Source organism: Dipodomys spectabilis, unplaced genomic scaffold (genome assembly GCF_019054845.1).
Source record: "Dipodomys spectabilis isolate Male_0828 unplaced genomic scaffold, ASM1905484v1 ptg000004l, whole genome shotgun sequence".
NCBI classification, from domain to species: domain Eukaryota; kingdom Metazoa; phylum Chordata; class Mammalia; order Rodentia; family Heteromyidae; genus Dipodomys; species Dipodomys spectabilis.
In genome coordinates this window covers 1,831,537-1,846,416 of record NW_024870681.1, presented here as the reverse complement: position 1 = coordinate 1,846,416, position 14,880 = coordinate 1,831,537, and the positions used below count along the sequence as shown (strand labels likewise).

Below are 14,880 nucleotides of genomic sequence, written 5' to 3'. Positions count from 1 at the left end.
TCCATAGTGCATCAAGGGCCTTTGTGCTAGCCGAAAGGCCACGGAGGCTCCCCTTTACCTGTTGATGAGGTCCTCGTTCTCATCACTCTCCATTTCATCCTCAATGGCAGCTTGCAGGTCCCCGATGCGCTTGAATGCTAGCTTTAGGTCAGCCTGCAGGCTTTGGTTAGCAGCCTCCAAACTCTCCAGGTCCATCTCCTAGGTGGGGGTGGGCAGTTCAGTATACAGAAGGGTCATTCTCTGCCCAAGCTGTCCTAGAAGAGTATGCAAATCTCTCCTAAAAGCCTTCAGAGGCTTCTCTGTTCCAAGGCTTCAGGACTCCTGGGGCTAGTCTCAGCTGATGGAGACTCTGGCACCACTCTTGGCTCTCTAACCTGTCTTCTGGACTATCTTACTCCTTGCCCCCACAACCCTCACATACATATGCCCTCAAAGCCCTAATCAGAGGGCCCCCAACTTGAGGCCCAAGAGAAGTAGCAGGAAGGGATTACCAATTCATGCTTCTTGCGGCTCGCCTCAGCCTCCTTCCTGGCGAGCTCGCTCATCTCCTCCTTGGTGTCTCGGAGTTGCCTCTGTAGCCTCTTGTTCTGCTCCTTCTCCCGGTTCTCAGCTGCAGTGCGCTGATCCCGCTCCTCAGTCAGCTTCTCCATGTTTTCCTTGAGCCGGCTGGCCAGGCCCTGGGTGGGCAGGCGGGGGAGAAAGATCAGCCAGGAAAACTGAGTTAGGCAGGGTTTCAGGTCAATAGACTGTAGCTTCCCAACTCTCAACTACGAGGACAGGAGACTAAAACCACTGGCAGGGGAGGGGGATGTCTTTTGCTTTTCTAGAGAATGAAGAGGAATAACACCTGCGTCCATGGGTCTTCTGAGGATTGTGAGTGTTTCCGCACTGCAAAAAGGAAGGGCTATCTATGGTCATTATTATCAATGCCAAGACTGAGGGAGGCACGGGGCAGAGTCTAGGCCTGTCATGTAGGCATCTCCATGGTCAGCAGGATTTCTTTCAGACTCTATACCCAAGAACCCCAAAAGCTAGATTCTGTGCTGAGAGATAATTGGCTTTTTAAAGAGCTCTTAGATTAGGAGAGACTAAACCACCATCAGATCCAAGCATAGGACCATCTCTCTTAGTCCCATGTGACTCTCTTCCCCAAGAAACTTGAACAGCAAGGCCATTAGGATGCTGAGCAAGAAATGACCTACTGCCAGGAGCAGAGTATGGTTCTACAACTGATTGCCCCTAGCCCCTGTATTTCTAACGTGACAGGTCCAGGCTCCATGCTCACTAAGGACCATTTGTTTTTTAACCCTCTATGAATCTAAACCACAATATTGTGTTTCTGAGCAGAAGGGAAACTAAAGGAAGGGACTAGGGCATATGAGAAAAAAAAAAAACAAGTACAGCAGGTCAGCTCTGTATCCAGAAGCCCAAAGGCCTCTTCTGTTCTCTGATGGCTTTGTAACCTTAAGCAGCCAATGTCATTCTTTCCAGGATATGATATGGGGATCAAAATATTAGCAATTGTCTTAGGGCTGTGGAGGACAAAAAATGAACTTCTAAGTTTCCTCTAGTTCTCTCTAGCTCTCACGAGGACTAGCATCCTGTCTTAGTAGGTCCAGCCATAGTCCCTTCCTCCCTATCTCCAGAAAGATAATTCTGCTGCTTTTCTCTTCCCTTCTGCTCTGCCAGACAAGGAAGACTGAAGAATGCTGGCCTCGGATACTAGAAGAGGAAGGACTGAGTACTGGAACACAAAGATTCCATTGGAGAATGGAGGGATCAATGAGGTCAAGAAATTTTAAAAAGCTTAATGGGATAAGAATGAAAAAGAAAAAGAAAAAAAGAATAGGAAGGAGACAAAGGAAGACACAGGAAGAGGGTAAGATGGGTAGATGAAGGATACAAAAGGCAAAGAATAGAATAATAGGGAAAAAATGGAGATGAAGAAAAAGCAAATCTGGGATGGGTGGAAAGGAAGGAAGGAAAACAGAGAGCAAAGGGAAGAGGAGAGGAGGAGCAAGCAGTGAGATGAGAACAGGCTTCAACCCTTGGAGCAGTGGCGCCATCCGCTGCATATTTATGACCCTGCCAGAGAGCGAATGAGGGGGACAGGCACGGGTGGGGTGAGGGGAGCTTGTGGCAGAGGAAAATATGAAGACGAAAAGCTAAGCTGCTCTGGTCCCTTGGCAGAAAGCAAGCACGGAAACAGAATGTAAAGCAGGCAGGCTCCGCTGTGCCCAGAGAACAGGCCAGGCGGGTGGGAGGGGAGCCCCCACCCTGTCAGCCAGCCTAGCAGCTTGGCAGAGGCCTCTGAGGAGTGTCCCTGGCCTGCACAACCCTGCAGAGCATGCGTGGCTCCAGTTGCTGGGGCATCTCTTTCCTGCTTGCAAGTGGATGAAGAGAAAGACAAACCCACCTCCAGCCGCTTCACTTGGGTCTTTTCAAACTCCAGGCGTGTTTCCAACTCCCGGATCTTTGCTTCTTGCCTGCTCACCAGGGACTTGTCCACCATGGACTGCTCCAGGAACTCCACCTGGCTCTGAAGGGCTTGGAGCTGGGATTGTGGAGAGTAAGAGAAGAAAGAATTGAGCCCAGAAAGGGAGGGGACAGTCTGGGGCACGCAACATCACCATGGAGACCAAAAGGCTGAGGCAGGGAAGGATACACAGAGGAAGCTGGAAGGAGGGGCTCTGAGCCAGAGGCATCCTCCACCTGCCCCAACACTTGGCACACATCTTGCCCTTCAGAGATAAATAAAAATGCTAAGGACCAGAGAGAGAATAGGGATGTGAAATGAGGCAGTTGAAGCCAAAATACCTGCTATGGTGATGTGGCTCCAAGCCTAGCTCTACTAGCTTATTCTGTTCTGAGGTTTACTGATGGCACAGAGAAGTACCTTTCGTACCATGAGCTTAGGGGTTCATCCCCAGTAACCCCGAAACATCTCTGGAACCTACCTTCTCCTGCAGCTCTTGCTTCTCCTTGTTTGTTTCTTCTAGCTGAGCTTGGAGATCATTCATCTGTGCCAGGTCCCGAGAAGCCTGGAGAAGGGGTAAGAGTATGGAGCACCCTAACACACAATCCCTAAACACAGATCCAAGGGATCTATAAACATCTTCCTCCCACACTGAGGGCCAGGGCACCCAGGATTCCATGCTATGGCTCCTCAAAGGAGTGGCGGTGCTGGGGACTCACAAAGTGACCCAGAGGGCGGTGACAATGCAGGGTGCTCAGCCACTCCTCCCAAAAGTACCTGAGCCACAGCAGCCTTGTGCTTCTTCATCAGCTCATTCATGTCCTCCTGATCTTCTTCCAGTCGGTTCTGGATCTCATTCTTCTCACGCTGAAGGCGGCTCAGCTGCTCCTCCAGCTGGATAGAGGCAGAGATAGATTAGAGGGCATCAGGCCTGGGGTGCCTACAGGACCCAGGTGGTAAGCCCAAACCTGCCCACGTGTTACCTCCTCTACATACGGGTGACAGTAGGGAAGGGAGGTGGTAATGGGCTGGGCTCACCCACTGGAGTGCATTTCAGAACCAGTGATGCTGGAGGAGCTGTCTAACATGTTCTAGATGAGGAGATGAGGGACAGGGCTGACTGTGCAGGACAGGCAGACCCTGGGCTACTGAACAAATGACAGCTGCTTTCTGGCAGCTCTTTTGAGGCTAATGAGAAGGCACAGGAATTCTGCCCAGAGCAAATGACCTGTCATCCTGGCACATCAGCCTAGGCCCTGACCTGCTTGTATTCTGCCCACTTCAGATCCCAGGGAAGGACTCCTCAAGTGGGTGACACCCCTTGGCTTGGATTTCATTTCCCCTGTGCCTCCCACCCCTGGGCCATTCAACCCCCACCACCAGTCCACTCCTGGGGGGAGGGGAAGAGACAGGCACCAGCAGCTTCAGGAAATGAATGAATCTATTAGCCTGTAATTCCAAACCAAAATGACTGCGTTGGCTCCTTCTCTGTCCCATCCATCTTGTTACTGGGCTGTGGGGAGCTGGGGGAGCCTCCGCCAAGAAATTTATTAACTCAGATTTAAATAAAATGGTAATTTTATAACAGCCTTTTTTAACACAATTAAGGAATTTGAATTACTCACCTGAAAACTGCTGAAGAGCACAAATGTCACAAGGATAAATCAAGCCTGTGAGATTGGCATCTCTCAGCAGCAGAGTGACTAGCTAGGGGGCCATGAGGCCAACAGCCAAACCCAGCCTCCTCCTTTGCCCTATTCCCAGCCCCAAGGAGGTACCAGTGGCTACATCCCAGTAGTGAAGTCTCTGCCAATGGATGGCCGTGGGAGAGGTGGAGAATTAAAAGGGAGGCATTAAATAAGAACTCTAATTAGCTGCCGCTTGGGCTTGTCAGTGGGCTGGGCAGGAGGAGGGGAGGGAAGCCGAGCCATGCCAGCCTCTCATTGGTGCTTCTGCTAATCTCAAGGCACCTGTTTATGTCCCTCAGCCACATTAGCTGCTTTTATTTATGGTGCTGGGGCCTGCAGCCAAGCTCCTGCAGGCAGGTGACTAAACAGGGAGATGGGCTCTGGCTGGCCGTGCTTTCAAGGCCTCTGCTCTGAGTGGGGGGAGACCACTGTCCTATAGAAAGTCTCAGCATGAAGGGCCCTGTTTGGGGTGAAGGTAGCGTCATCTTGGCTATATTCTCCCTTCATCCCCACCCCCTCCGCCATATACCCTGCCCTGCAAAACCCTGGTGTCTTACCGCTGTCTTGGCTTTGGAGATGTCATCAATCTGCAGGTGCAGGTCTTCGATCTCCACCTCCATTGCTTTCCGTGCTTTGACAGCTGCTGCACAGGTGAATTCTGACTCCTCCAGCTGGACACAGAGTCACCCCCACCCCAGGGAGAGACATGAGCCACTTCCTGGGGCAGAGGGGCTGTGCAAAGTGCTTCCCTGGGGGAAGGGGAGCAGATGCTCTCCTCCTCTTCCTCCCTTCATTTTTAGACCCAGGGCAGAAGCCAGGATGTAGTATATATACCAACTTTGCTCTAGTGACATCAATGGTAGGTGCCAGGCCCTGTTCCCATCACCCTGGGTCTTGGCAGTCAGGCAACACATTCAGAGACCCCTGGGAATTTGCCTGCCGTAAGTGGCTTCTCCCCAGTTTCCTGTCACCTTCCTTTCCAAAGACTCAAGAGCCAGTGAGAAGTGGAGCTGGGGCTCAAGTGGGAGAGTGCCAGCCTTGAATATGAAAACTAAGTGAGATCTTGAGGTCCTGAATTCAAGCCCCAGTACTAGTACAAAAAGAGCCAGTGAGAGAAGAGGATTAAACAAACCAGCTCCCTTGCCCTGGCTTTTCTGAGCAAACCTGGTTCTTCAGCTGGGCAATCTCCCTCTTGCTAGGGGCATTGTTCTTCAGGTGGTCCAGCATGATCTGGGCATCTGCCAGCAGGGCCTTGGTGCGCTTCAGGTCTTTCCGCAGCCGTTTCTCTGACTCAAAGTCTCGCTGATTCACCTGCGTAGACAAGAGCAGTGGAGTCCTGGGTTCTGCCACTGGGAGTCCTGTCTTCCCTCAGCCCATCCCTCCTCCTGCCCTCATCCTCAGACTCCCCTAAACAACAAGGATACTAGACATGTCAGGATCACGCCAACCAAGAGAGGCCTGGGGGTGCCAATGTATGGTGTGTGCTGCCCATCCCACAGTGTGAATAGTGGGTGCTACATTCCCAGCTTACTGTCTCCCAGACTATCCTCCGGCCAGTGGGGCAGGCAGCTGGTGGGCCCAGGCAGCAGAGGGGCCCCACATACCTGATCACTGAGTGTGGCAAGCTTGCTCTCCAGCTCCCGCTTCTCACGCAGCGCCTTCTGCTTGTCCTCATATTCTTCTTCGAGCTGCACCTCCATTTGTTTTAACTGGTGTGCCATGGAGACAGAGGCACACTGTCCCTTTAATCCAGGAACAGGCAGTCCCCTCCCCCAAAAGGTCTCTTATCCCAGGAAAACAGTGAGGCAGAGTTGAGGGTAGGTGACCCTAGGAGGTCAGAGCCCAGATTCCAGGTTCCTAAGGTTTCACAGCAGCTGGGAGCAAGGAGGATGGCCGGCCACACAGCGGGTACCCCACCCATAGTAGACCTCACACAGACTGGGGACCTCTGTGGACAGGCTGGCTGATAGCAGGCAGTCCCAGAGCAACTCGGATGAGTACAGAGGAGGTGCAGAGGGAGGAAGCAAAGGTTTCTCAAGAGCTCAAACTCTTAAGAGACTGAGGGACACAGCTCAGCCAGGCTCTGGAAAGGAGATTCCTGATCCAGACTGGCTATGGAAGATGGGGTGGTTAAGATAGAGAAACAAAGCCTCTCACTTTAAAGTGGTGACAAGGGCATAGGTGCTCAGACTGGGCAGGGAAGCGTCCAGATGTCATACCTTCTTCTGACATGACTGCCGAGCTTCCTCCACTTCCTCATCTCGACTCTCCATCTCCTTGGAATGGGTCTGCCTCATCCTCTCCATCTCCATCTCGAGACGCAGCTTGGCCTAGAGGTATTAGGAGTAGCACTGGGCTCCTTTTCCAGCAAGGCTGTACCCCAAAGTACACCCTTCTAGGCTTGGGAGCAGAGCACAGCTCCACTGCCAGTCAATCCCTTGGCTCACTTGCACCTTGCTCCCTGGCAATGGGCTTGTCCAGAGAAACCGCACTCCCTTATTGGATGTCTGGCCCAGACCCAGAAAGAGACTGCAGAGTGTGGGCACAATCCTGCAGCTTTCCTCCTGGGCCTGCAGACTGTAGTCCCCTGAACTGACTTGGTGGCTTGGTACAGGCTGGGTATAGTCTTGGCCCTCTGACCGCCCCCTACTACTGCTCAACCAAGACTTGTTGTAAAAGTCTGAAGAAAGCGTAGTTGTCTCCAAACTGGCTGTCTCACTTTAGATTTTTTTGGAAGTGAATGAATGAATGAAGACCTTACTATCTCCCAGTCCACACCCTGGATGAATGGTGGGGTTGGGAGTGCTTCTAGCTGTGCCTCCTCCCTCCCTTGGCCAAGCCTCCAGCACCTGTTCCAGCATCTGGATGGTCCCCGCCTGCTCGTCCAGCTCCTCTTCCTGATCCTTGACCTTAGCTTCCAGGTCCCGGAGTTGCTTCTTGACCTTGGCCAGAGAGGCTTCATCCTTAGTCTCTTGGGAAGAAATGTCCTGCAGTTCAGCTTCCAGTGAGACAACCTTCTGGGTGAACCCAGCAATGTCCATGTCTTTTTCCTGGAGTGAGAGAGAAAAGGCTATGGTGTAGCTGTCCCCCGTCTGTGGAAGGGACAGGGCTTAGAGGGTGGGTGGCCAGGTACCTCCAGTTGCTGCTTCAGGCTAAATGCCTCGGCCAGGAGCATGTCCTTCTCTCGCTGCAACTTCTCCCGTTGCAGCTTCTCCCGCTGGGTTTCCTCGTTTGCCTGTGAGAGCTCGCTGTCAAACCTGTGAAGGAGTACAGTGGCATCTTCAGATATAGGCAGGGTCTGAGTCCCCAGGACACAGAGCACACCAGCAAGTGGTGCCGTGGATAACATGAAGACAGAGTTGAGGGGAGCATGCTGCTATAATTTGGGAGCAGGGTGACATGAGGCAGGGTAGGGGGGCATGGGACATTTGGGGATTATAGACCAGACTACTGAGGTCTTATGAAGCAGTGAGGCCTGGGCTGGGGAATTTCATTGAGCCAGTCCTTCATCAAGTGGGATTCTAAGAGCCACACTCTGCTCTTGGAAAGGAGACAAACAAACTCCTCTACATCTTCCCATTTAACAGATCAAAGGAAGAGGGGGCAGAATGAGTACAGAGTGGACATCAGGATGGGTAGAAATGAATGTTCTCCACAGTTCAACTCATCAACTGTAAGTGAGGTTGCTTGTTCCTGGTCTACCTCTTCCTCAATAGTATCCAGGTCACCACCATGACCTCCCATGCCAGGTTGGAAACCAGCATTCCCACTAGGCTCAGTTGGCAGCATGCTCCAATGGTTACGCAGCTGGGGGGCCTTCTTCTTCACTCCTCCACCTCCCAGCCTCCATTTCCCACCCAATGATTCTAAGTAAGGAGCAAATTGCTGAAATCCCTCTTAACACCTTCCCTGCATAGCTAATCAGGTTCCTGTGGAAACTGAACAGCCCCCCTCCCAACTCCAAATCAGAAAAAAAGTAAGAAAACTCCAGGCAGCTGAAACCTAATAAGTTGCCCAGCAGGGAGTGTGCTAACGTGCTATCTAGGCTGAGATGGCATTGTCTTGGGGTGCTCAGAAAGAGGGGGGGCTCCTACTAAGGATACAAGCCTTTGGACAAAAGGGCAAATTGGGGTAAAACAACAGAAGTCGATCCCCATGTACTGGGGACAGAGACAGACAAATCTTTCTGCTTCTTAGAACAGTACCCAGGGGAGAAGGAGGCGGGGAGTCAGGAAGACCCAGGATAAGCCTCACTCACTGGGAGGAGTGGGGGTTCCTCTCTGCCCCCCTCACTCCCAAGGTCACAGAGTGGGGTTACAATTCACAAAGGCAACTGATATCCCTACCAGGAGCCCTTCCCTGCAGAGGAGAAATGGGCACTGTTCCCGCTCTCTAGGGCATCCTGCTGCTCCCAGGGTATGTGGGTTCCTCAGTGCCACTAATAAAGGCATCCCACTCCCATCCACAGCCAGGGAAATTAATTTAGATTGGATTTTCTCCTGTGAGGGCTGCCCCCCTCCTTTGTGTCATTACCATAATGAGATGGAAGTGGCACGGTAGTTTAATGACATTAGTCAGGAAAGTGTGTTTGTGTAGCTGAAGCAAGAGTGAGCTACACAAGCAGGGTTGGGTGGGGGCAAGGGGCAGGGACAGGGACAGAGGTAGAGACACAGGAGTTCCTGGACAGGGCTTGGCTAACACTTATCCTTACTCGGCCTATGACAGGTAGGCGTAGGGTAAAGTGCATTTTAGCAGCAGCCTGCAGTGGAGACCCAGTCTGAGTCCTCCCTGGAGGTCTCAGCGGGGAGACTCCTTCACATGCCAGAACCAATGTCCATGCAGGTAAGGTTCCTGGTCAAATGTAGGTCATCTCTTTTTGCATCCATGGAAGGAAGAGGGATCTTGGTCTATGATTCCTCTAGAGCTCCCAGAACCCAGGGCAGTGCTACCCACCTCCTCTGTTTTTTCTCCAGTTCGTGGTTTCGGACCTGCTGGCCCTCCAGATGCAGCTTGGTGTCTTGTAGCTCAGCGGTTAGCCGCTGGCACTTCTTCTTCAGCTGCTGTAGTGCTCGCTGACTCTCATCACTATCTGCTTGCAGGTCCCCAAGCTAGAGGCCAAGATTGGGAACAAGGTCAGCAGCTATTGAGAGGCCCAGAAACTTCTTCTTCAGTAGAGGTAAGGTGAGGGAGGTGGGGGGGTAGGTGACAGGAAGAACCAGGGATGAGGAATGGGATCATCCTGGGAACCTAAATGCTCTAACAGTAGTTTGAGCATCATAGGACAGGTGAGCATAGCAACCTTCCCTGTTCTTTCCAGGGCTCACCTGGCCTCTAGCCATTTACAGAGCCAACACATGGCACAGTGCCCCCAGCCCTAGGCCTCAGCAACCTGCCAGTCTCACCCGCCTCTCCAGCTGCCTCTTGCTTTGCTGTTCCACCTCAAGCTTGTCTTCCAACTCTTGCTGGAGCCGCTTCTTGGTGAAGTCCACCTCTCGCACAGCTCGCTCATACTTCAGCCGCCACTCACCTCCTATAGGGTTGGGGGAAGATAATAGAGGTGCTGAGAGTCCCCAAGAAGGAGCAGAGCGAGGAAGAAGGAGAAGATACAGCCAACCAGAGGGACTCAGTGGGTCACTGGAATGATGGCTTTTCCCCAGGACAGAAGGAGCCACTAGCAGGAGGAAGACTTAAACGGCGTGATGTAGGGACAGGCAGCCCTCAGACATGGTCATTATTGTGGTGGTTAATCCCCTGTGCTTGTCTTTCTAGGTTCTCATCTATTTATTTTACTTTAGTCTTATATAATAGCCCACAGAAGAAGCAGGTCTGGACAAAGATGGGGATCAGGGCTACGCAGGGAAGGGCATCAGGGCTTGCCATTCCAGCCACAGTCTAGCTTCACCATCTCAGACCTACCTGTGTCATCATCATCTACTTCCCCGTTGATCTCAGCTGCCCGGATGAGCCGGGCCTCCATCACTTCCATTTCCATCACCTCCATTTGCTTCTTCAGTGCATCATACTGGGTCTACAGGAAAGGAGTTGTGAGGTATGGTTGTCCCACCCAGTGACCCTCACCACTACCATGTCCTGTACCACATTGATCACATGCTTACCCAGGACAGACAGGAAGCTGGGCTAGTATGGAAGATGCTAAGTGGCTCTGGGGAAGCAGACTACGGCAGCCACCTGCCTGCACCCTTACCCTGGCCCTGCCCTCACCTGTAATTCCTTCATCTCTTTCTCCGCTCTCAGTCTCTCTGCTGTCTCTGCATCCAGCAGCTGGGAGGCGGACTCTCCTGTGTTACGTTCATCCGTCAGCTCCGATGTCAGCTCAGAGATCTGCAGTTGGGGGAGGGGGTCACCACCAGTTGAACTGCCTCCCTCCCTCAGCCTCTGTGGGCTGGGGCACCCTGCCACAGTAGATTTGTCTGTCCTGGGCTAAGAGTCAACTCACCCGGGTCTCCAGCCGGTCACTGTTGAGCCGCAGTTCATTCCGCTCCTTCTCCACCTTCTCAAGCTTGCTCCTCAGCTGCTGGATCTCTTCCTGGAAGGAACAAAGGGGGCAGAGTAAGAAGGCGAGAGACCTGTACCCTGATGCAGCTCCAGCCAGCACACAAGGGGGAGGCATGGCAACAGCCTCTTTCTGGGGTTTCTATCTCTAACGCTTTCCCATAAACTGAGGATGTCTGAGATACTATCCTAAGAGGCTGCTCAGAGTCCAGCAGCGCTCTAGAAGGACACTTGTTTTATGTGCACAGAATGCCAGCTTTTTCCTCTCTTTTTGGTGCTGGTACTGGGGCTTGAACTCAAGGCCTAGGCACTGTCACTTTCACTTAAGGCTGGCATTCTACCACTTGCGCCACTCTACCTCTTCCAGCTTTTTTGCTGGGTAATTGGAGATAAGAGTCTCGTGGATTTTCTTACCTGGGCTGACTTTGAACCTTGATTCCCCAGATCTCAGCCTCCTGAGAAGCTAGGATTATAGATGTGAGCCACTTACCCCAGTTCTCTAAACTATACAAAAGAACTCCTTGAGGGCTGAGGCATAGCTCAAGTGGTAGAGTGCCTGCCTAGCAAGCATGAGGCCCTGCGATCCAACAAACAAGTGAACCAAAAAACCTCAAAGAAACCTTGGAGTCCAGGGTAACCAGCAAGTGCCCTCCAACAACCTAGCTGCCCCAGGAAGTTACGTACGTCTTTGTTGCGGATCTGCTCCTCTGACAGCTGTACTTCAATTAGGGGTCGCACAGTTGTAAAGAGCTTCCACCAGGGCCAGTCCTTCACCCCTTTGTTCTTCTTGATGTTCTTCTGTACACAGCGAATGGCCAGGTCCTGGATCTGTAGTTGGGGTGGAGATGGCACATGGCGGAGCATTTAGTACCCCAATCCCAGTCCAGCCATGGATCCTTGCCACCATCTGCACAATAGCTGGGTCTCTGACCTCCTGACCCTGAGTCAGACCCTTCTCATGTCTCACCTTGCTCCTGACTCCCTCCATCCCTCAGAGGGTGGGCAGCCCTGGAAACACCGCACTGGGCACTTACTGCTCCACCGTCATTAGGAATAATTTCGTCTGCTTTATTTGCTGCCTGATTATTTCCAGCACCCTGGCCTAGCTGTGCTATAAAACCTAATCTTGCTGAAACACAAGAGGCGGCAGTGCTGGCTGTTTTATGGACTTGCTAATAAGAAAAGGAGTCGCTGACACAGCTCCTTAATCTTCATGGAGCAGCCCATGATCCAGAGCCCACCTTTTGCCTGGGCTCTGCTTCCACCTCCTCCCCCTAGCCCTCCACATAGCCCCCCAACTAGGCCACATGGCATACTGGGTACTCCTCATCCTGGTCCAAGCATGCCCGCTTCCTCTCCCGAGCTGATGAGAACCCATGACCTCACAAACTCCTGCCTTTGTGTCCCCCAACCCCTCCAGGTATCTGGCTGTGCCCATCTAAGCTGGAGTGTCCCTAGAGCAGCACCTTTCTCTTCTTGAAGTGCTGACGGGCCAGGTAGCCCCTGCAGGCCGCCTGGAACAGGGTTAAGTGCCTGCTGGTTTGTTCGTCCCGCTGCTCCTCTAGTCGTGCTAATGTGCCCGCCCGGAAGAACACCTGTGAGGAGAAGCAATCAGGGAAAAGCTAGAGACTGGGCAGGGGCATCCCAGGGAAGGAAAGGAGGGATAGCTGTTGGCCCAGGGAGGCTGCAGGTCAGGCAGGCAGTGTGGCCCAGGGTTTGGGAAGAGCTTGAAAATTCACTTGCCAGGAGAGGAAGGGAGGAGCCCTGGGCAGGTTGAAGGGACAGGGACAGGCTAGGATGAGAGGTTGTAGGTGGAGAGGAGCTAGGTTAGGAAATCTAACTTCAAAGACAGATGAAAGGTAGGGAAGCCAAAGGGATGACAAGTAGGGCAAATAGGGAAAGGAAGCAGTCACTGGTTAAATAGGGAGAAGATACCCTTTAGCAACATCTGTGATGTTCCCCCAGGACTGACAACTATAATGTCAATGCCCCCTGTGCCACACCTTACCACAAGGCCCAAACACTGCTCCAGGCACCTGAGATCAGTCAAAGAGGATGATGGGAGATGTCTGGGTGCTCCTCCAGGAAGCAGTGTGTGAAGGGAGAAGGAGTATGCGGGTGGTGGGACACACCAGCCCTGCTCCTGGCCCTCTTGCTCAGTTTCATTCCAGCGATTTCCTCTTTCATGTCCACACCCCACCCCCAACCCCAGGGCTCACCCTCTCATGAAGAAGCCAGTGAGGTGGGTGGGAGCTGGACCTGTCATACAGGTTTGGGGGCTAGAGGGCAGAGGAGTAAGGAACCAGCTAGGCATCCCCTCCCCCCAACCCTTCCTCTCAGTCTTTTGCTGCCTGGAGCTGGGGCCTAAAAGTTCCCTAGTAAGAGGAGTAAGGAGGAGTCAGGTGGTTAAAAAAAAAAAAAAAAAAAAGAAGAGAGTCCGGTATTCTTGAGAGAGGACAAAGAAACACAGCTTCCTGTAGGGAAGGAGGGGAGAGGGCTAAACCTACTGTTGAGAAAGCTTTGGGCTCTCCCATGGTTCTGAAGGCTGACCTGAACCTCAATTTCCCATAATATATGAGCCTGAAATTTCACCAAGGATGAGACAGTCAAGTCACCCTCCTCCCTCAATTCCCTGAGGCAGACAAACATGCCTGGTTAGCACCCACAGCCATCTAATCACAACAGAAGGTTGTGTCAGCTCCGGGCAGAGAATGGCGCAGCAACACAATATGAGGAAGAAGAATCTCCAGTCCAGCAGCAAGCCTCAAACCTCTTTTGAAGTATATTTTTCAGTATCAGGTGAAAGGTCCTCCTCTCCAAAAGACCCATACATACAAATTGTAGTGTCAGGCTCCCTAAATCCTCTTTGAACCCTCAGGGCCTTGTGGGCTCAGAGGAAAACCCCTATTCTGAAGCAACATGAACGGAAGCACCTTGCTCATCAGCTAGTGCCTAACCCACAGCTGGCAAGCCTAGAGCTTTCTCTCCCAAACTGGACAAAAGCAGACAATGAACCTTGCTCCTACTCTTCCCAGGAGTACCAGTGGGCCCTGGGCCTCACCTGCTCCAGCTGGGTACCTGGGAGAATTCAGGATGCACTATCTCAGGATAGTGGCTGGAAAAAGTCCAGCCTGTACAGGCCTGCTCCTGCAAAATACATGTCTGGAAACAAGCTTGGAGGGTTGCCAACTCTAGTACCAGCCAGCAGTGGCCAGGTTAAAGGGGCAGAAGCCCACAAAAGAGCTCAAGTGGGACCTAAACTGGGAGACGCTGAGTGGCAGGAGTCTGACTGCCTCAGCAAGAAAGACCAGCTGGTAGCGCTCAAGCCTCAGGTGGTGGGTGTTGGCCAGAGACGAATATAACATGACAGAGTAGAGATCAGAACCAGAAAATGAATCAAAAAAAAAAAAAAAAGACGGACCACAAATGAACACAGACAAGGAGAGGGAAAAACAGAATTGGAAAGCAAGGAACCGAGGGCAGCGGGAACTTGGCGAGTCCAAAGGAAAAGAGAAAGCTAAGGTCAGCACAGCCAGAGATGAAAAGACACAAAGACACAGAGATGAAGGGGAAAGAGATTCACAGAGAAGGAGGGTCAGGAGAAACCGAGACTGTGACTCCAAATGCAGAATGCAGGACAGAGAACAAGTATTACACCCCGCCTATTTTGCAAGCATTCCTTCTACTTCATACTTCCCCATAGTCCTGGGGGGCCAACAGTCCCTTTCCTCCCTATTGAGGGAAAAACAGGACCTGAACCCTTTCTCTACTTCCTCCTTCTCTTCCCTCTACTTCAACCCTGGAGCACATACGCAGACACCGCCTGTCCAAGCTTCTCAGTCTGGGGCCAGAGTGTGCAGGACTCCCCGCCTGTGGAAGACTTCTCAGCTGATGCTTTGGCATAGAATGCTGTGATACACTGGCACCCAGGGCCGGTAGTGCCTGCCTTTTATGTATCACGTTCCATTCAGATGAGGAGTTGAGCCTGTGGGCAGGTGGTGGTGGCACAGCCTCACCACGTTCTTGTTCTCCACCCTCACAGCTCCAGATGACTCTTCACCAGTTCTGCCTTCCGTGGCATTCTCCCAACTGCCTCTGGCTTCTCCAGCCTACCTCCTCTGATCCCAGCACTTCTCCCCCCACTCTCCACACAGGACTCAGATCAAGTTCAGAGCCACCTTTCAATCCATTCTCCCTGATATA

General features: G+C 52.3%; 1 protein-coding gene across 10 annotated transcripts in view; it reads right to left on the bottom strand.

The window, feature by feature from the left end:
- The window catches only part of Myo18a (myosin XVIIIA), a 105,396-nt gene that overhangs the window by 11,970 nt on the left and 78,546 nt on the right, over positions 1-14,880 (bottom strand). For all 10 annotated transcript variants that reach the window (XM_042694196.1, XM_042694231.1, XM_042694214.1 and 7 more), the window contains 18 exons: positions 12,144-12,272; positions 11,362-11,505; positions 10,622-10,711; positions 10,387-10,506; positions 10,081-10,192; positions 9,567-9,694; positions 9,118-9,272; positions 7,298-7,421; positions 7,014-7,214; positions 6,384-6,494; positions 5,769-5,873; positions 5,329-5,475; positions 4,722-4,835; positions 3,254-3,370; positions 2,958-3,041; positions 2,417-2,554; positions 492-677; positions 59-198 (listed from right to left, as the gene is read on the bottom strand). In XM_042694196.1, the coding sequence (XP_042550130.1) occupies positions 59-198; positions 492-677; positions 2,417-2,554; positions 2,958-3,041; positions 3,254-3,370; positions 4,722-4,835; positions 5,329-5,475; positions 5,769-5,873; positions 6,384-6,494; positions 7,014-7,214; positions 7,298-7,421; positions 9,118-9,272; positions 9,567-9,694; positions 10,081-10,192; positions 10,387-10,506; positions 10,622-10,711; positions 11,362-11,505; positions 12,144-12,272 (2,345 nt within the window). The remainder of the gene's footprint in view (positions 1-58; positions 199-491; positions 678-2,416; positions 2,555-2,957; positions 3,042-3,253; positions 3,371-4,721; positions 4,836-5,328; positions 5,476-5,768; positions 5,874-6,383; positions 6,495-7,013; positions 7,215-7,297; positions 7,422-9,117; positions 9,273-9,566; positions 9,695-10,080; positions 10,193-10,386; positions 10,507-10,621; positions 10,712-11,361; positions 11,506-12,143; positions 12,273-14,880) is intronic.